This window comes from Vulpes lagopus, chromosome 9 (genome assembly GCF_018345385.1).
Source record: "Vulpes lagopus strain Blue_001 chromosome 9, ASM1834538v1, whole genome shotgun sequence".
Lineage (NCBI taxonomy): Eukaryota > Metazoa > Chordata > Mammalia > Carnivora > Canidae > Vulpes > Vulpes lagopus.
In genome coordinates, this window is record NC_054832.1 from 34,493,929 (window position 1) to 34,514,012 (window position 20,084).

The 20,084-nt window shown below is 35.7% G+C and overlaps 1 protein-coding gene across 6 annotated transcripts in view; it reads left to right on the plus strand.

The window, feature by feature from the left end:
* UBR5 (ubiquitin protein ligase E3 component n-recognin 5) overlaps positions 1-20,084 on the plus strand; it is a 136,597-nt gene that overhangs the window by 108,303 nt on the left and 8,210 nt on the right. For 4 of the 6 annotated variants that reach the window (XM_041768513.1, XM_041768517.1, XM_041768512.1 and 1 more), the window contains exons 38-54: positions 196-453; positions 998-1,266; positions 1,439-1,650; positions 3,968-4,198; positions 4,894-4,967; positions 6,137-6,309; positions 6,415-6,528; positions 7,502-7,722; positions 9,408-9,528; positions 9,617-9,721; positions 12,152-12,395; positions 13,961-14,072; positions 14,570-14,714; positions 15,632-15,762; positions 17,329-17,389; positions 19,279-19,454; positions 19,680-19,764. In XM_041768513.1, the coding sequence (XP_041624447.1) occupies positions 196-453; positions 998-1,266; positions 1,439-1,650; positions 3,968-4,198; positions 4,894-4,967; positions 6,137-6,309; positions 6,415-6,528; positions 7,502-7,722; positions 9,408-9,528; positions 9,617-9,721; positions 12,152-12,395; positions 13,961-14,072; positions 14,570-14,714; positions 15,632-15,762; positions 17,329-17,389; positions 19,279-19,454; positions 19,680-19,764 (2,732 nt within the window). The remainder of the gene's footprint in view (positions 1-195; positions 454-997; positions 1,267-1,438; positions 1,651-3,967; positions 4,199-4,893; positions 4,968-6,136; positions 6,310-6,414; positions 6,529-7,501; positions 7,723-9,407; positions 9,529-9,616; positions 9,722-12,151; positions 12,396-13,960; positions 14,073-14,569; positions 14,715-15,631; positions 15,763-17,328; positions 17,390-19,278; positions 19,455-19,679; positions 19,765-20,084) is intronic. The other 2 variants (XM_041768514.1, XM_041768516.1) reach the window with 1 other exon arrangement.

Below are 20,084 nucleotides of genomic sequence, written 5' to 3' on the forward strand. Positions count from 1 at the left end.
ACTGAATTAATTTTAAGGTTCATTGAAAAGAATTGTTTTGTAACTAAACTATTTTAATAATGGGTTTTGTGGATTATTGACTATGTCTTGGCATTCTGTTTAACATATGTATATTTTCCTGAATGAGGGAGTACACTGTATTTTTAAATATCAACAAACTGACAGTGGTTTCGGTTTTAAAAATAAAAAATTTAGGTGCAAGCAGTGTTCCTGCCTTCTTTTCTGAAGATGATTCTCAATCAAATGACTCCAGTGATTCTGATAGCAGCAGTAGTCAGAGTGACGACATAGAACAGGAGACTTTTATGCTTGATGAGCCATTAGAGAGAACCACAAATAGCTCCCATGCCAATGGTGCTGCTCAAGCTCCCCGGTCCATGCAGTGGGCTGTCCGTAACACCCAACATCAGCGGGCAACCAGTACAGCCCCTTCCAGCACATCCACGCCAGCAGGCAAGTCTGAAAACTTGGTATTCTTAAAAGTGCTTAAACAGGTTTTTAAAATTATGTCTGTTCATCTCAACAAATTAAGTGGTTTCATAATAGTTCTAAATTGTTTTGTCGAGTTTAGATACTTATGCTTATATCAAGGTTTCTCAGTCCCTGCACCATTGCTGCTTTGGGTTGAATAATCCTTTATTTGTGATTGTGCACTGTAGGATGTTTAGCAGCATCCTTGACCTCTGTGCACCCAGATGCCAGTAGCAATACTACCCCTACCCCTCCTTGTGACAACCAAAAATGTCTGTAGACATTGCTAAATGTCCCCACTTTGGGGCAGGGGCAGTAGCAAAATTGCCTCTGGTTGAGAACATTATGGTAATTCTTGTCCCCCCTCATCATTGCCCTGTCTCATTTAGTGTGGTTTAAGAAAAAGTTTTTTGTTCCACTGCCGCATTTGCCAGTGCAATTGATCTTTTAGTTTACTTAAATATGTATAGTGCTAGAGAAACACAATTAGCATCTGACAACTTGTGGTTGTCCTTTTTTCTTATAGCAAGTTCAGCGGGTTTGATTTATATTGATCCTTCAAATTTACGCCGGAGTGGTACCATCAGCACGAGTGCTGCAGCTGCGGCAGCTGCTTTGGAAGCTAGCAATGCCAGCAGTTACTTAACATCTGCAAGCAGTTTAGCCAGGGCTTACAGCATTGTTATCAGACAGATCTCGGACTTGATGGGCCTTATTCCTAAGTATAATCACCTAGTGTACTCCCAGATTCCAGCAGCTGTGAAATTGACTTACCAAGATGCAGTAAACTTACAGGTACGAAAACATTGAAAAGTTACTCATTCAAATAAATTTTTTGGCTGTCAATTATGAGAATCCCAATATAATGGGAATTAATGTTACAAGTATTTAAATGTTTACATCATACTACTATATCACATTTAACTTTATTTGGATAGTTTTAACTATTTTAGTTTGGTCTTCATAGAACTATGTAGAAGAAAAGCTTATTCCCACTTGGAACTGGATGGTCAGTATTATGGATTCTACTGAAGCTCAATTACGTTATGGTTCTGCATTAGCATCTGCTGGTGATCCGGGACATCCAAATCATCCTCTTCACGCCTCTCAGAATTCAGCTCGAAGAGAGAGGATGACTGCACGAGAAGAAGCTAGTTTACGAACCCTTGAAGGCAGACGGTATGAAGTTCTTCATGTATGCTTGTATATTTAGACAGAACCCTTAGGTCCTAAAAAGTTACAATCTTTTTGACTGCTGTTACATAAGACCTCATTCTGTTTTGAAGGAGGGAACTGCCTTATATTACTACTTCTTTTTTTTAACATTTTATTTATTTATCCATGAGACACACAGAGACAGAGGCAGAGACCTAGGCAGAGACAGGCAGAGGTGGAAGCAGGCTTCCTGCAGGGAGCCCAGTGTGGGACTCAATCCCGGGACTCCAGGATTACACCCTGAGCGAAGGCAGATGCTCAACCACTGAGCCACCGAGGTGTCCTGTATTACCTTTTTTTTTCAATTGTGTAGTTGAAGCAAAATAAGTTAGTTATAATCCAAGCTATTTTTAAAAATTCATTCAAATTGCAGGAATCTGATGCTAAATACAGCTCAATTTTGAAGTAGTTCATCTACATCCTTGTGTCATTATCCCTCTCAGGCTTTCCCCCTTTCTCCATTGAAAGGCATATATTCATGGGAAGACTTAATTTTGACTATGATTGAATATGAATGCATGTTGTACTTGGGAAGAGGAAGTGTGCAGTTAGCAAAGCTGCTCTTTGATTCCCTCAAGTCAAATTTCTTTTTCTGTGTCACACAGTCTGCTGAATTGTATTCAAACTATATTTCTGTATGTTTTTCTTTTTTCTTTCTTTCCTTTTTTTTTTTAAAAAGATTTTACTTGTTTAGAGAGTGAGCACATGTGAGAGAATGCATGAGTTGAGGGAGGGAGGCAATGGGAGAGGATTTTCAAGCAGACCCCCTCGGTGACTCCCTGGGTAGCACCAAGCCTGGGGAGGTGAAGGAGGCTTGATCTTAATGACCCTGAGATCATGGCCTCAGCTGAAATTGAGAGTCAGATGTTTAACCTTCTGAGCCACCCAGGTGTCCCTGTATTTGTTTTCTTTCTGTTCAGTTAAGATAAAGTAACTTTTCAGAACTAGGAATTTTTTTCAAAATTTTATTTATTTGAGAGAGAGCTAGCAAGTGAGCATGGACAGAGGGAGAAGCAGACTCTCTGCCAAGCAGGGAGCCTGATGACACCCCTCTCATTGTGGGTGTTTTTTTTTTTGTTTTTTTGTTTTTTTTTTAAGATTTTGTTTCTTTATTCATGAGAGACAAAGAGAGAGGCAGAGCCATAGGCAGAGGGAGAAGCAGGCTCCCTGCAAGGAGCCTGATGCAAGAATTGATCCCTGGACCCTGGGATCATGCCCTGAGCTAAAGGCAGATGCTCAACTGCGAGCCACCCAGGTGTCCCTCAGTGTGGTTTTGATTTATATTTCCCTAATGCCTGAATGATGAACATCATTTCATTGGCTTATTGGTCATTTGTGTATCTTCTTTGGGGAAATATCTGTTTAAAATTCTTTGCCCAGTTTTTAATCAATTTTCTTTGTTATTGAGTTGTATGAGTTACTTATATTTTCTGAATATAAGTTCCTTATCAGATATAGGACTTGTAGAAATTTTGTCCAATCCATGTGTGTTTTCATTTTCTGGATGATGTCCGTTTAAGGATGTAAGTTTTTAATTTTGATAAAGTCTAACGCTATGTGTGTTTTCTTGTTGCTTGTGTTTTGGGTGTTAGGATCGGCAGTAGTTCTCAATGTGTGATCTCTAGAATAGCAGCATCACCTAGGAGCCTGTTAGAAATACAAAATTTGGGGCCCTACCCCAGACCTAGATTTTGATAAGACACTAAAGTTTGAGAACCATTGTCTTTAGGGAAGAAGTTCCTTTTCCCATTCCAAAGGACACTGGAATTCCTTTCTTGGTTTAAAGCACAGGACAGTGGAACACCTGAGTGGCTCAGTCGGTTTAGTGTCTGACTCTTAATTTTGGCTCAGGTTATGATCTCAGGGTAGTAAAATCATGTCCTGCATTGGGCTCTGTCCTCAGCAGGAAGTCTGCTTGGATTCCCTCTCTCTCTCTCTCTCTCTCTCTCTCTCTGTCCCTCTCTCCCTCTCTCTCCCTCCCTCTCTCTCCCTCCCTCTCTCCCTCTCTTCCTCTCTTCTTCTCCCTTTCCCTCTCTTCCTCTCTTCTTCTCCCTCTCCCTCCTTCTGCCCCCACTCTGCCCACATGCTCTCTCAAATAAATCTTTAAGAAAAAAGTACAGATCAAATTATCCACGATGGTTATATCTCTAAAACAGTCACAGGGGTAATGAATTTTGATTTATGGATACTCTCAGTTCCTAATTTTACATATTTATGGTAGTGGTCAGTTTAACATTTGTGTCATTTTTAAAAACATTTTCATTTCTTTTTCCTCCTACAGACGTGCCACATTGCTTAGCGCCCGTCAAGGAATGATGTCTGCCCGAGGGGACTTCCTAAATTATGCTCTGTCCTTAATGCGGTCTCATAATGATGAGCATTCTGATGTTCTTCCGGTTTTGGATGTTTGCTCACTGAAGCATGTGGCGTATGTTTTTCAAGCCCTCATATATTGGATTAAAGCAATGAATCAGCAGACAACATTGGATACACCTCAGCTGGAACGCAAAAGGTATCTGTACTTGCCATGAGGTTGGTTTAGGAAATGCTTAATTTCTCAGTGTGGTCTCTATTAGTATATTGTCCGATTTTTGGAGTGAGGAGAACAGCGCTTCAAAAGAGAAATAGTACAGGAACATTTCATGTGGGAAAGAGGGCTTGAGTCTCCATAGCTACTCCTTATTTAAAACAGGAAACCTGGGCATCCCTGGTGGCTCAGCGGTTTAGTGCTGCCTTTAACCCAAGGCATGATACTGGAGACCTGGGACCAAGTCCACGTCGGGCTCCCTATATGGAGCCTGCTTCTCCCTCTGCCTATTTCTCTGCCTCTCTCTCTCTCTCTCTCTGTGTCTCGAATGAATGAATGAATGAATGAATGAATGAATGAAGAAATAAAATCTTAAGAAAAAAGGAAACCTAAGAATCTAATTAAGCTTTATGCTTGATGTAGTTTATCATGTTTTCTATTTTGTGTAAGTATTCACTGTTTGTTAATGTGATTCTCTTTTGCTTTCTTTGAGCCTGTTTTATAATTGTAGTACATTTGGCTGTCCAGTCTACCATTCCCAGAGTCTAAAACTTGATCACAATGTTTGAAACTGGCTAGATATGAAAACTGACTTTTTCAGTGTTTTTTTTTTTTTTCTTATAATTCCCATCACCTTTGCTCCATATTTTATGTAAAATGACTCACTTGTCTTTTTAAAGGACGCGAGAACTCTTGGAACTGGGTATTGATAATGAAGATTCAGAACATGAAAATGATGATGACACCAATCAAAGTTAGTGTACAGAAAATCTGCTAATCTACTTCAAGAAATGGCTGCCTCAGTATTTCCCCTTCAAGCTTTTTAACTTCATTATTTTCTGTCTGGGTGGGAATTTCTCTTTTCTTCTCTATGTCCCATTTCTTGCATTTTCTGTCCATTTTTCCTTATACATCCTTGAATTATTTGCTTCATAAATAAGGATGAATTAAAGAAATGTTACGAACTTTTCAACAGTTGGTATCTTTGCTATTTTATCTTTGTATCCCTTGTGTTTTAGTTTTATGTTTACCTTTATTTTTGAAAGTCTTAGTAGAACCTTATTAATACTGATGCAAAATAGGTTTAGTCAAGAAAATGAGAAATTCCAGTTATAACTCCCAAATATCAAAACTCTTAACAGTGCAATAAAAAAATATTTCAAAGTCAAGAATTATTTTGGAATCTTCTGCAGTCTCTGTAGTTTCTTAGCTCTTATTTCAAGTGGAATTTAAAACAATTTATAAAGTGTGGGGTCAGATAGCCCAGTCTCTTGTCTATTTCTTATTAACAGCTAGTACTTCTATTCAGCCCAGGGGAAGACAACTGACTTCACTGCTGTAGTCTGAAAATCCAGTTGTAGCTCATTATTTTCACAGCATACTGTAAGCACTGTCCAAAGTTTTATTCCATTAAGGGGAGGATGGTGTTCTTATGCTTACTGTTGAGATGAATGAGATGTCCAGACATTTCTGTCTTGTAGAGAAAGCAGAACTTAGTAGTAAGCAAATGCTCAAATCTCAGCTCCTGACCGTCTTCTCTTAGAGTCATCAGTGAGCCTAAATATGCTTCAGAAGCTAGCTGTATTCAGGTCTGAATCCCTAGAGAAAGAGAAAGATACGGGAAATGTTTGTCCAATACAAAAATGGAACAAGATTTGTTACTGCTAATACTTTTTAAAATAAGTCTGTATTGTTGTGTTAACGTATACATAATAGAATTTGCCATTGTAACCAAACTAATATTTTGAATTATCTCCTAAAAATATTACCAAAATTTTGGACAGTTTAACTTATTTTTAGTTTTTGAGTGGCATTAAAATTTCATGAAGAGGAAAAAGGAATTTTGGACTGAGCAGATTAAGATGCTTTTCCTTCCCTAGTAATTAATATTTTCTAAAAACCACTTTATCTCTTTATGTGTAGGTGCCACTTTGAATGATAAGGATGATGACTCTCTTCCTGCAGAAACTGGTCAAAACCATCCGTTTTTCCGACGCTCAGATTCCATGACGTTCCTTGGATGTATACCCCCAAATCCATTTGAAGTGCCTCTGGCTGAAGCCATCCCCTTGGCTGATCAGCCACATCTGTTGCAGGTGATTTAAATAAACTAGTCAGTCTTACAAGATTTCTTTTTTAAGTGACTTTATTATTTTTTTTAACTATACAGTATAACTGGAATATTTCTGTTAAAATTCCAGCCAAACGCTAGAAAGGAGGATCTTTTTGGCCGTCCAAGTCAGGGTCTTTATTCTTCATCTGCCAGTAGTGGGAAATGTTTAATGGAGGTTACAGTGGATAGAAACTGCCTTGAGGTAAGACAGTAAAAATCTTCACAATGTAGTATTTGTGAATGAGAACTTGTCCTAGTATCTAGAGTCTTAGAAATGCATTAATCCAAAATATTGTATTGTCTCAAATAATGGAAGTATTAGAACTTCCTGCCTTATGACAGATTTCCACATAATTTCATACTTCTGTCAGTGTCACTAAGCCTGCTTTGAGACTAACTTGTTTTATGTCAGGTGACTTCATCTATAAAATGGCAGTTTTGTTATGTGTTTTGCCTATTTCACAGAGTTGAAGCTACTGAAAATTAAATCTTGATGTGTGTAATGTATATACATGTATTAATGTGTGAGCATATATAGTATTGGCTTGAAAAATTTTTTAACTGTAGAATGAATAAGGTAATACTAATAATGACTTCTTGAATAATTATATCTACTAGGCATGTTCTCAATCTTTATTACCATGTTGGATAGAAAGTATTTTTATCCTGATTTTATGGGTAAAAAAACTGAGGCTTGCAGAGATTACATAAATTTCTTGTGGGAAAGTCTGTTGTTAACTAGTTAAGTAGCAGATCTAGTTTTTAGATTAAAGTCTGATTTGAGAGCCTAAAATTATACAGTCCATACTGCTTCTCCAATGAAAATGTAATAACATGTTTAAGAGCAGAATTTTATTTATCTAAGTGATATAATATTGAAAATACATAGAACATTTGAAATACATAGAACATTTGAGTAATCACATATTATAGAGACTCCTTTAAAAGTTCTCTGAGGCTGCTGTGATAAATGCACTGGAATTCCATTAGTGCATTTTCATGGGTGGTCAGCAAGAAAAGAAACAGGCTGCATCTTTGTAGTTGAAGTGCCAGAGAAGAATTACTTAACTTCCATGTGATTCCTGTGGAATATTACTAAGTTGGAAAGGAAATCTAGTAGGGTTGAGTTTTTTTTTTTTTTTAAATGTATGACTTTTATATGTAAAAATTCATAGGTTCTTCCAACTAAAATGTCTTATGCTGCCAATTTGAAAAATGTAATGAACATGCAAAATCGACAAAAAAAGGAAGGAGAAGAACAGAATGTGGTGCCAGAAGAAGTTGAAAGTTCAAAACCAGGGCCATCTGCTCATGATCTTGCTGCACAATTGAAAAGCAGTTTACTAGCAGAAATAGGGCTGACTGAAAGTGAAGGGCCACCTCTTACATCTTTCAGGTATTTGCTGAGTGGGGATATTTTTTCTGTTGCATTACTTTATGGGTAGTACAATTCTTGTAAGAATTTTTATTTAGGAATTTTATAATTTTATTTCATTTATATGTAAATAATAGCCTTAAATGTTACCTTATTTCTGTGCTTTCCTGATTTATAATCAGATATTTAAATATGTGATTTTTCTGGATTTTTGGAGTGACAATATAGCCATTGATTGGCATTCTAATTTTCCTTTTACTTTATTGAGGAAATTCTAAGACTATGTTTTTTTTGTTGTTGTTTTGTTTTTTTTAATGTATGCTCAAAGAAATTGTTTTTTTTTTTTTTTTAATTTTTTTATTTATTTATTATAGTCACAGAGAGAGAGAGAGAGGCAGAGACATAGGCAGAGGGAGAGAAGCAGGCTCCATGCACCGGGAGCCTGACATGGGATTCGATCCCGGTTCTCCAGGATCGCGCCCTGGGCCAAAGGCAGGCGCCAAACCGCTGCGCCACCCAGGGATCCCTAAGACTATGTTATGTTATAACATATAATGTTATATAACATATATATATATATATAACATATATATATAACATATATATATAACATATATATATATAACATATAATGTTAGTATATGTCCATGTCAAATTGCCAATTATAGACATGTTAGCAGCAGCTCAACAAAGAGAAACATGTGAATGATTAGAAAGAGCTTTCTAGGTTTGTGACTCTCACACTTTCTTGGGCTCCTTTACCAAGTTTACAGTTGGTTATTATCATCTTGTAAGAGGTAGGTTCTTTGCTTTCCCAATAAAAATTTGCTAGTGTATACTATGTCTCAGTATGGCTAATCACCAAATGATTTGTTGAGTATCTGGTTTTTGGTTACAGAATGTCAGATAATTATTTTTGGTTAGGAGTTAAGGGAGTTTAGGAAACTATACATTTTACATATACAGTCCAACAATCAAAAGGCAAGGAAGAATTTTGGACTGGGGTGGCACAAGCTTTTCAGACTATATGGCTCGAGCTGAGATGGTTAGAATGTGTAGAGGCAAACAGATTGAAGGAGAGAAGATTTAGAGGTAGGGAGACAAGTTAGAAAAGCTCCTGCGAGTTCAGGTTAGTGGAAAAAAGGGGCTGAAATAAAATATTGCCTTTGGGGATGGATAGGAAATTATGGAAAGAGAAATTTTGAAGGACTTAATCGCTCTGGAGGAACAGGGGAAAGAAACATTAGAATTTGTTTCAAGTTTGTGCAGTAGGGAAATGGTACTGTTCAAAGAATGCAAGAGGCAGTGTCATTGAATTGTAGAGGCCATATTCAGTTTTCCTGTGTTGAATTGGACTTACATGTCACTGACATGGAAATAAATATGTAACACAGTGGAAATTCTGGTCTGTTGTGAAAGTTTGAATTGGAGAGGAGGGATGATGGACTTAAAGGAGAAGAGGTAAAATTGAAGATGAAGGTAGCAGCTAGGAGATGTATCTTTATATAAAGGACAGAGGGATAATGGAGTAAAAATTAGTTCTGTGAGGCATGAGTAGTTATATAAAAATTCTGTTAGGATGTGGTTTGAAGTACTTACGACTTCAGAATATGAAAAGACCAAGAAAATTACTGTCATTGACCAAAAATCAGGTAAATTTTATAGTTGGTTAAATTACTCCCAACTCTCCCTTAAACCTCTTGCAGGCCACAGTGTAGCTTCATGGGAATGGTTATTTCCCATGATATGCTGTTAGGACGTTGGCGCCTTTCTTTGGAACTATTCGGCAGGGTATTCATGGAAGATGTTGGAGCAGAACCTGGATCAGTATGTATTTTGAGCACTTTTAATTCTGTTCTGCCAGATAAGAACATATGTCAGAGAATAATTCTGTCATGCATTCTTTTTTTTAAAGATCCTAACCGAATTGGGTGGTTTTGAGGTAAAAGAATCAAAATTCCGTAGAGAAATGGAAAAACTGAGGAACCAGCAGTCAAGAGATTTATCACTAGAGGTAAAGGTATTTAGATTTTCTTATACTATACATATAGTGTGCTGTTTATATGAAGTTTAAAAACAAAAATAACAATTTCGCTTAAGGGTATGTTTTATGTAGTTAAAAATTTACTATATGGCAATCACCATATTTAGAGTAGTGGTTATTTCTGGCAGTTGGTTTCCTAACATCCTCTCATGATCAATGAATTATTTCAGTGTTTTTTTTGTTTGTTTGTTTTGTTTTTTTGTTTGTTTGTTTTTTTAATGTTTTAGATGTCCTTCATTCCATTAAGGTTAGTATATTCCATTGATGCTCAGATTGCTTTTGGCTAGTGGGAGTCCTTTGGCTCATCGGCCCTTTGGACAGGATTTCGATAACATTGATAACGTCTTTACTTTTTGGTAGGTCTCATGTTGTGTATTTCCTGTCACAGACCTTAAATCAACCATTTCTTCAAAAAGCTTGGTTCCTTTTAGTAGGAAAAAGTATTTCAAGATTATAATATAGGCTGTTATTTCAAGATTATAATCTAGGTTGTAGAGTTATTAACTGCCTAGTAGGTTGGTCATAGTTTCTAGGTCTCTTCAATGGATAAAGCTAGGAAATTTTCCTTTAAAAAAAAAAAAAACACATTATAAATGCATACTTGCTATTTCCAATTCAAATTCAAGATATAGAATCACAGAATTGCTTTATTTCTACCTCTTAGTCTGTATCTCCTTTCTTCTGAACCAAAAATCCAACTTCCCAACACTAAGAAAATTACTCTTTTGCTTTTTATATTATAGCATATACACTGCAGTCTTAGAATCACATCAACACTACCACCCCCAAGATAATTATCGAAAATAGCTTAAGATTTATTTGCAGTTTTTTGTTCTTAGAGCTTATCCAATTAGAGATTATACAAATTGCTTTGTTTCAAAGTCACTTGAAATAATTTTTTCTTTGTGTGGTTTTGCTGCATAAAACCAAGCCTTTTCTTTCATTTTGCTTTCAATTTTTTGGGATAGCTATCTCTCCTTTTTCGGGTTCAGTTTTGTACTTAATGTAAAATATCTACAATAGTGCAAGGCCAACTCTATAGAAGAAAGTTTATTTAGGGAAACCTAGTTTCTGTTTCTTTTTTACCATCCTCCACTTCTCCCCTTCAGGGTTTTGTTGTTTTTAAATGGTCTTCCTTCCTTTTAAAAAAAAATGTAATCTTGCATGTGTGTGTATGTATTCATTACCCATCTCTCTTCCTTCCCCTACTCCTGACCCTGAGTGTGCTATACATTTTACTCCATCTTGTTTTTCCTAGTTAACAGTATATCCCAGAGGTAAGATAGAGCAATGTTCTGCCTTCCTTTTACAGCTGCTTTTTCTTAGTACTGCATTTTATGGTTGTATCACAGGGGTGTTTTTTTTTTTAGCCAGTCTCCTACTCATAGACATTAGGATTTATTTCTTTTAATCTTTTGCTGTTACAAATAGTGGTCCCTGTTTTTCTTTTTAGGCTAGCGTGTGTAGTCTTTAAGATAGATTCTTAGACATAGAACCTAGACATGGGGCAAAGGGCATATGCATATATAATTTTGGAAAATATTTCTGCACAATGGTTATGTATTTTTGTGTTTGTAACATTAATATGAGATGCCTCTGTAGTCCTGCCAGCAGTCTGTCAAATATTTAGATTTTTGCCAATCTGATAGGTAAGAAATGGCATCTTGTGAAATTTTAATTTGCATTTCTTTTACTATGAGCAAAGATAAACGTTGTTTCATATATTTAAGGATATTACTTTTTCTATGAACTCTGGTATGTCTTGTGCATTTTAAATTTTTTCCTCAATTTTCTAGATTTTTTAAAAGCACAGTATCTTATGGTGCTATGTATATTATTCATAAATACATATCTTTGTCTGTAGTAGGATACATTCACCAATCGTTTTCCCCAGCTTGTCATTTTTCTTTTGCTTTGCTTGTGGTTTTCTGTCACCAGAGGAATATCCCATGTTTTCTAGTATTTGCTCTTTTTTTGTGTGTGTTTGGTTTGTTTTAAACAAAACACACTTTTAATTTACTTAGAATTATCCTAATATATTCCAAAATTGAACAAATTGCTGTTTTCCAATAGACTTAAAAAAAAAAAAAAGATTTTGAGAAAGAAAGAAAGGAGTGAGGGGAGGGGGAGAAGAGGGAGAAGGAGACTCTCCCCACTGAGCTCAGGTAGTAAGATTGAGCCCCAAGCAGAGCCTCCCTATGATTTTCTCTCTCCCTCTCCCTCTGTGCCCCCTGCCCCCACACTCACTTTCTCTCTGAAAAACAAAACAAAAACAAAAAAACCCCACAACTTTATACACTCCTGACTTTAAATGAAAAACTAAAATTAGTTTAAGATTTTATATAGGAAAATTTTAAGGTGGTTTCTAACGTTGAACTTTGCTACTTTCTGGGTGTATTTTAATAGGTTGATCGGGATCGAGATCTTCTTATTCAGCAGACCATGAGGCAGCTTAACAATCACTTTGGTCGAAGATGTGCTACTACACCAATGGCTGTACATAGAGTAAAAGTCACATTTAAGGATGAGCCAGGAGAGGGCAGTGGTGTAGCACGAAGTTTTTATACAGCCATTGCACAAGCGTTTTTGTCAAATGAAAAACTGCCAAATTTAGATTGTATCCAAAATGCCAACAAAGGCACTCATACAAGTAAGTACTAAAAACAAATTTTTGTTTCATCAAAACAATTATAAGTATTTATAGTAGGAGAACTTTAGTGTACATTGACATTTTTATACAATTTTATTCTAGATTAATGATTTAATCTTGTTTAAACTACTCTAACCAACAGCTTAACACTTTGCTCTTTTAATGCCATATTTATTTTCATAGATGAGATTGTATTGGTGAGTTTGTCATTTCAATTGTTACATGTTTGGGGAGTGGGAAGTTGTAAATTCTATGGTAATAGAAAAATGTATTGAGTGCATAACAGTATTTCCACCACCCCTGTATTTATTTTTTTAAGATTTTATTTATTTATTCATGAGAAATAGAGAGAGAGAGAGAGAGAGAGAGAGAGGCAGAAACATAGGCAGAGGGAGAAGCAGGCTCCCTGCAGGGAGGACTTGATCCACGGAGCCCAGGATCATGCCCTGAGCCAAAGGCAGATGCTCAACCACTGAGCCACCCAGGCACTCCCCACCATCCCTGTATCTAATTAGCACAGATACTTAAAAAAAATACTATCCTCTGGAGCAGCAGTGCTATTCAGAGTATGTTTGCAGAGTTGCTACTAGTCCCCAATGAGATAGGGAGCTTGCAACCAAATGTAGATTGGTTGACTAAGTTACCTCACTGATACTTTAGCAAGACACTGGTTTTTTGGGTAATAAGATTTTCTAAATTAACATCTGGGGTACAAGCTCTACCTCCTTGAGGACCAGCACTTAGGTATTAGGATGCTTACCTAATTTTCAAAATAAAAAAATCTATGAAAATTATAAATGCCGTAAGGAGGTTATAACTGAGGATTCATGTAAGGTGGGGGCAGAAGATTGTCATCTTGTAGATGGATAATTTAAGGAGAGGGAATTATTAAGAAAATCCTGTATTTTACCTAGGCTGTAATGATACTGTATTGGGGTTCGGTAAGCTGCCACCATAGAGGCTGAATGAGCTTTAGGAAGGATTGAGGATGAAAAGATGTGTGGAGTACTCCAGCCTTTCATCATCAGTTTTATCACTTTCTGTAGTCTTAAAATAAAAAGAAATTGGCAAATGTGAATGAGGGAACCTGGAAAGTCCTAACATTTCAGAAATAACTTTTCTGCATTCTTTTTAGGAAACCATACTCTGGCTTATTTTGCTCAAGGGTTTGAAGATAACAATAGCTAAAATGTTTTAGAGGTCTTGTAATGCTTAATACTCAAAACTAAGAACAAAGAAAATAGATAGGACTCTAACCACATAAGAAATCTCCGCGTTATTTATGGTGAAATTAACAGCCCCAGTTGCTACATATTATTTCACAACTGACATAATTCATTAAATACTGAGTCAACATCTATTACATGCCAAGTACATTCTATACGATTACCCTCAACCTTCAAAACCAGGGGGAGAATCAGAGAAAGGTACTCACATAGATGCATAGGGAGATAATCTTCATCTGTCATGTTCTTATATTTGTCTCAGGTCCTCACATGGACTTTCAAAGTTAAGGTAGTTGCATTTCCATTTATCTGAACAGAGTGTTTCATATTTTCTTCCAGGTTTAATGCAGAGATTAAGGAACAGAGGAGAGAGGGATCGGGAAAGGGAGAGAGAAAGGGAAATGAGGAGGAGTAGTGGCTTGCGAGCAGGTTCTCGAAGAGATCGAGATAGGTGAGATCATTTTGTATCTTTTACTGAATAACCACCTTTTTGAATGAAATTGGAAGTAGGCCTGTAATGAGAGCGTCTCAATTATGGACTATTTTTAGAAAAAGTTTTAATATTTGGGTATATGAATAGTAACTAGACTATTATTAAAATGTTCTGCTTTAAAAACCCTGGGTCAATTGAAATTACGTAATCTAATATTTTTTCCAAAATTGTCTTAAATTTTATTTCTGGCGGTTGTGTTATACTTAAGCCTCTTAATTTTTTTCCTGTTAGGGTGGGTGGCATTTTACTTTCGACTAAAATTTCCAGGAAATGTGGATGGATTCTTGATTTCTGATATTTTATGGTCCTGTTCCCTTAAAGTCAAATTGAATTATGCATTGCAAATTTATTATAGATTTTTAAGTAGCAACATCTAGAAGATCTTTATTTCCCAACCATCATCTGTTAGGCATTACAATGGGCATGAAATTCAAAGAGCTTTGTTGGTCTTTCAGAGACTTTAGAAGACAGCTTTCCATTGACACTAGGCCCTTCAGACCAGCCTCTGAAGGGAATCCCAGTGATGATCCTGATCCTCTGCCAGCTCACCGTCAGGCACTTGGAGAGAGACTTTATCCCCGTGTACAAGCAATGCAACCGGTATGTATGGTGCACTTACCTACCTTTTAACTGACTGTGCCATTTTTGTTTTTGAATTAAAGTTGGCATTGTAAAAATGTTAGCTACTGGCAAGCCATGTGGTTGAGGACTGGTAAAAAGGAAGGTTAAGAGGGAAAGCAGTAAAATTTGCTGGAGGGTAGCTTGAGGTTTGTTTTTTCTACCTATGGCTAAGTTGGCATTCTACCTAATAAATTTCTTGTGTGCTAAAGAATTAGCTGTGCATTTAAGTTGTATCTTTATTTGTATAAATTGTTACAGACTTGTACATTGAAGTAGACTTTTTAGTTAATAAGCTGTAGCTAAAATATATTACAAATAATATACTTGATTGCTGTTAAGTATTGCTAGAAGATTTTTAACAAACTGGTTGTGTTTGTTTTCCTTTATACATAAATGTATTTGTTTTCCTTTATACGTAAATGTATTTCAGAAAGAGAAAATAAAACCAATCATAGTTCTTTCAGCAAATCCTTAGTCTTAAATGTAGGTATCTTTCTTTTCTCCTTTCCACTTCTTCCCTCCCTTTCTTTTCTTCTATCCTACATGTAAGAAATGTTTCTGGTCTGAGGGGGGAAAAATGGAAACCGAGTATTTGCATGTTTACTCATGGATAGCAGAAATGTTAAAAGGCTTGTCATAGAAATTTTACACTAGCTTTATTTTTTATTTTTTATTAAACTAGCTTTAATAAGATACCAGAGTTCTCTATAATTAAGCTTCCAGTTTAATAAAGTACCTTACTGGTTCAGAAATCTTTTCGTTATCCATATGTCTTACATTTTCTTCCTTTTCTTCTTCTTCTTTTTTTTTTTTTTTCTTTTTTAGATAAAAGACTGTTTATTTAGACGAGAGGTTTCACAGTGTAGGGGCAAGTAACATTTGTTCATTGTTTTCAGGCCTTTGCAAGTAAAATTACTGGCATGCTTTTGGAATTATCCCCAGCTCAGCTGCTTCTCCTTCTAGCAAGTGAAGATTCTCTGAGAGCAAGAGTGGATGAAGCCATGGAACTTATTATAGCACATGGACGGTAATGTGTATAATTGGGGAGGCATTTCAGTTTAAACATTAAATACTTTATTTTTAGGATGGAGGTGCTGCCATACCTTAAAATTTATACTATAAGGTACACAATAATTAAATGTTTTTTTAAGAGATGGCTTAAAAACCATGAGATGGTTGAGTTTCACATGTGTTGCAAAGTTAGAATTTTAGCAGTAACATAGGTTCTAAAAATCTTTTATACCTGATACTTAAAAATTACTTGTAAAAAGTACATACCAAATTCTCTACCAGAATAACCCTAATGGCAGAGGCTAGCTTCTTCAAGGAATCAGGGTATAGTCCCTTAGTTCTTGCCATAAGCATGAAATTTCTTTTAGATCTCCTTATTTATCTTAAAAATCCATGCAAGTTTTTGCTTTCTGTTGTGTAATAGATTTGTTTTATGTTAAAACTAAAAATACCTAATAGTTAAATTCTTTTCCCGAGGTGACAAGTAAAAGTGACATCAGGAAAATATGCCAAACTTATTCTGTGCCTTCTATTGTAAGGCTAAATACTCAGTTTGAAGCTTTAGATGTAAATTTCTGTCTTTTCTTCCTAGTCATGATTTTGTACAAGGAACCTAGATTGGATAGAATCCTAGAAATGGATAAGTGGGTAGGCTAAAGCACTGAAACTTAACAGCCTGTTTCATAGCCTTTGAATGGTCCAAGCCAAAAGACTATTGCTGGAAGTTTAGTTTCTTTGGTGGTAATTACCATTTTTCTTCTCAGGATTTTAATGTACTGTTTCTTCATTCCTTTTCCTGTCTCTGGAAGTAATCAGCACCCCGATAGAACTTATGAGGAATGTGCATTTTGATAAAAAGATTTTTTTATGTAAGGTTGCTAATTTAGTAGTATTTTCTGTTGACTGCAAGTAATTTTCTGTTGACATGATATTGATTCCTTTCAGCTGGCTATATAAAGTGAACAGTGAATTTATTCATATTCTAGAAAAATTAAACAGACTAAAGAATTTGATTCCTATGGTGACTGCCTTCTTTTTTTTTTTTTTTTTTTTTGGTTACTGCCTTCTGAGCATTTTTTCGTTTTTTTTTTTTGTTTTGTTTTGTTTTTTTAAAGATTTTATTTATTTATTCATGTGTGAGAGAGAGAGAGAGGCAGAGACATAGGCAGAGGGAGAAGCAGGCTCCATGCAGTGAGCCTGATGTGGGATTTGATCCTGGGTCTCCAGGATCATGCCCTGGGCTGAAGGCAGGCACTTAACCGCTGAGCCACCCAGGAATCCCAGCACTTTTTTGTTCTTTTATTACAATGTGAGCTTGAGCTTTTAGTCCCCCTGTGAAGACTGCATTTATATTTGTCTTAAATCAGGTAGCCCTTAGCTTATTATCTTGAATCACACACGTAGCATCTAATGTTTTTTTGTGTATATAATACTGATTTCTCTTTTCCTATAATTGCACTGCCTAATAAGTGTCCTGAATATTTTTAAAAATATATTTATAAATTCAAATGCATGTTTCTCTACACTAAATTGTAGAAGTCTCTTTTATCTGGAATGTGAAAGGTTTTTGGTTTGTTTTTAGGGAAAATGGAGCTGATAGTATCTTGGATCTTGGATTATTAGACTCCTCAGAAAAGGTACAGGTAAGAGATGTTTTGTACATGTGCTAATAATTGGAACTCCAGTTTAGCACAGCCTGAATTAAGCTTTAATTTAGAAATGTCATGAATTTCTTAGGGCTTATTCCTCAAGAAAGAAATGAGTGCCAAAGCTGCAGAGAAAATGGGGCAGCAGTAAGGAAGGCTTTTTTATTTTTAGCACATTGACCTATTTCATTCTTAAGCTAAGAACTTCATTGCCAACCATGGTGGAGCAGATCTGGTATAATCTTCTCTGTTCACTGATTAAAACTAAAAACTAAACAAAACGTGAAAAAGAACTGCCTGAGGATTCTGAAAAGTAGACGATAGCACACATAATATAGAGGGAAGTCAAATTGAAAAATGGCTGGTATGGCATTGTTTCAGGCAGGAGAGTAATGATGGTCCCTTTTACTCCCATTTTAGCTGGAAGATAGAAAAGGCTTTGAGAACTAAACTGTAGTATAAACAATAATCCCAATGGTGCATATGCAGGGCAGACCCAAAAAATATAATAAAAGGCTTTGAAAATTTGTTATCAGAACTACTGCACACAGATAATGACACTTCCAATCTGAATCTAACCAGGTTGATTGCCTACAGATTGCCTAAGTTTTACAGCTTAATATTCAAATGGCTAGGATACACCCCAAAATTATTCAACATACAAAGAACCAGAAAAGACTTAGTTCTCCTGGTAAAAGAACCAGTAGGTGCTAACTTAAGATGACCTACTTGTTGGGATTATCAAAGACTTTTATCTCCTATTCTGTGAGATAGAGGTGTTTTTATCTCCTAGAACATGAGATAAAGTTAAGCACTAGTGAACCGAAAGAGGCTCATAGCAGAGAAATAGAAACTTTGAAAGAGAGCCAAGGGAAAAGTTTAGAATTAAAAGTACATCTAAAAGAAAAAAATTCAGTAGATGGGTTATTAGTAGAATAAAGGTGATAGGAAAGTGTCAGTTTAAAGATAGAAATTGTCCACTCTGAAGAACAGAGAGAAGATTTTGAACAAAACAAGTTCAGGAATCTGTGGGACCATATCAAAAGATCAGACATCCATGTCATTGAAGAGGAGAGACTGCTCTGGAAAATATTTGAAGAAACAGCAGCTGAAAACTTCCCAAATTTGGTATAAGACATAGATTTTATAGATTCAAGGTGGTCCGTGAACCCTAAATAAGATAAAGTGAAAGAAAACTATGTTTATATATAATTGAATTGCTATAAAACTAACCAGCCAAAGAACAGTGCCTTACATATAGAGAACCAGTGGTTTGAAAGACTGGATTTTTTATCAGAAAGGTACTGGCCAGAAGGCAGTGGATCATTCATTCTTTTCCCCCTAAATTAATTAATTTATTTAAATTCAGTTTGTGGATCTTTCATTCTTAAAATGTTTCAAGAATTGTCAATCCAGAATTCTATATCCATCAAAAATCTTTAAGGAATTAGGGTGAAAGAAGCTACCAGTTTCATTAGCGATTTTAAATGGACAGAGAAATTAAAGATTTAATAGGCATGAGCTTTATATATCACAGTTCTGAAAGGATCAATTTAAAAGTTTATTTACATTTAAATATAAATGTTGCTTTGCCTACCTGACTTCGCTTTGAATGATTTTAGACAACTAGTTCAAATATTTTGTTTTTAAAATCAATCTTGGGTTGGGGATGCCTGGGTGGCTTGGTTGGTTAAGAGAGTCCAAGTCTTGATTTCAGCTCAGGTTATGATCTCAGGGTCCTGAGTTGAGCCCTGTGGTATACATGGAGGCTACATCTCCCTCTCCCTCCCCCACCCTTATGTATGCACATGCTCTCTCAAATAAATAAATAAAAACTTAAAAAAATAAAATCAATCTTGAGACTTAATTTGATGATCTTTTATTAGGAAAACCGGAAGCGTCATGGCTCTAGTCGAAGTGTTGTAGATATGGATTTAGATGATACAGATGATGGTGATGATAATGCCCCTTTGTTTTACCAACCTGGAAAGAGAGGATTTTATACTCCAAGGCCTGGCAAAAACACAGAAGCAAGGTTGAATTGTTTCAGAAACATTGGCAGGTAAAATAACTCTAATCTTATATTTGAATTTTTAAAAATTTTCAGTTTGAGACTTTTCTAAAACATTCGTTTTTAAAATGAATATATGTTCTTCATATTGATTAGAAATGAGGCTGTAGAAAATTTCTCAAAATACTTGTGTATATATTATGTATGTATGTGTGGGGTTTATGTGTTTTAGAATTATTTTCAAATTTAAATATATTTCCCTGTTTTTATTTTTAGGATTCTTGGACTATGTCTGTTACAGAATGAACTATGTCCTATTACATTGAATAGACATGTAATTAAAGTGTTGCTTGGTAGGAAAGTAAGTGATTTTAATGAACCTAACTGCTTTTACAATTGCAAGAATTTCCTATTATAGCCATTATATAAATCATTTTCAAACATTTAATGACATGGGAAAAAAAAAATCTCAATACATGGAGGAGATAGCATAGCAGTGTGGGTGACGCAGGTGGGTGTTTGGGAGTATCTGACAGACCTGGATCTTGATGCAGACAAATCCCCTGACACCTATGGCATATTTTCCCATTTATAAAATGGTAAAACTGTGAGTGCCTGGTAAGTGCTCAAAAGATTTTAACTATTATTTGTTCAAACAGGTGGTAGTGGAATTAGAAGTAG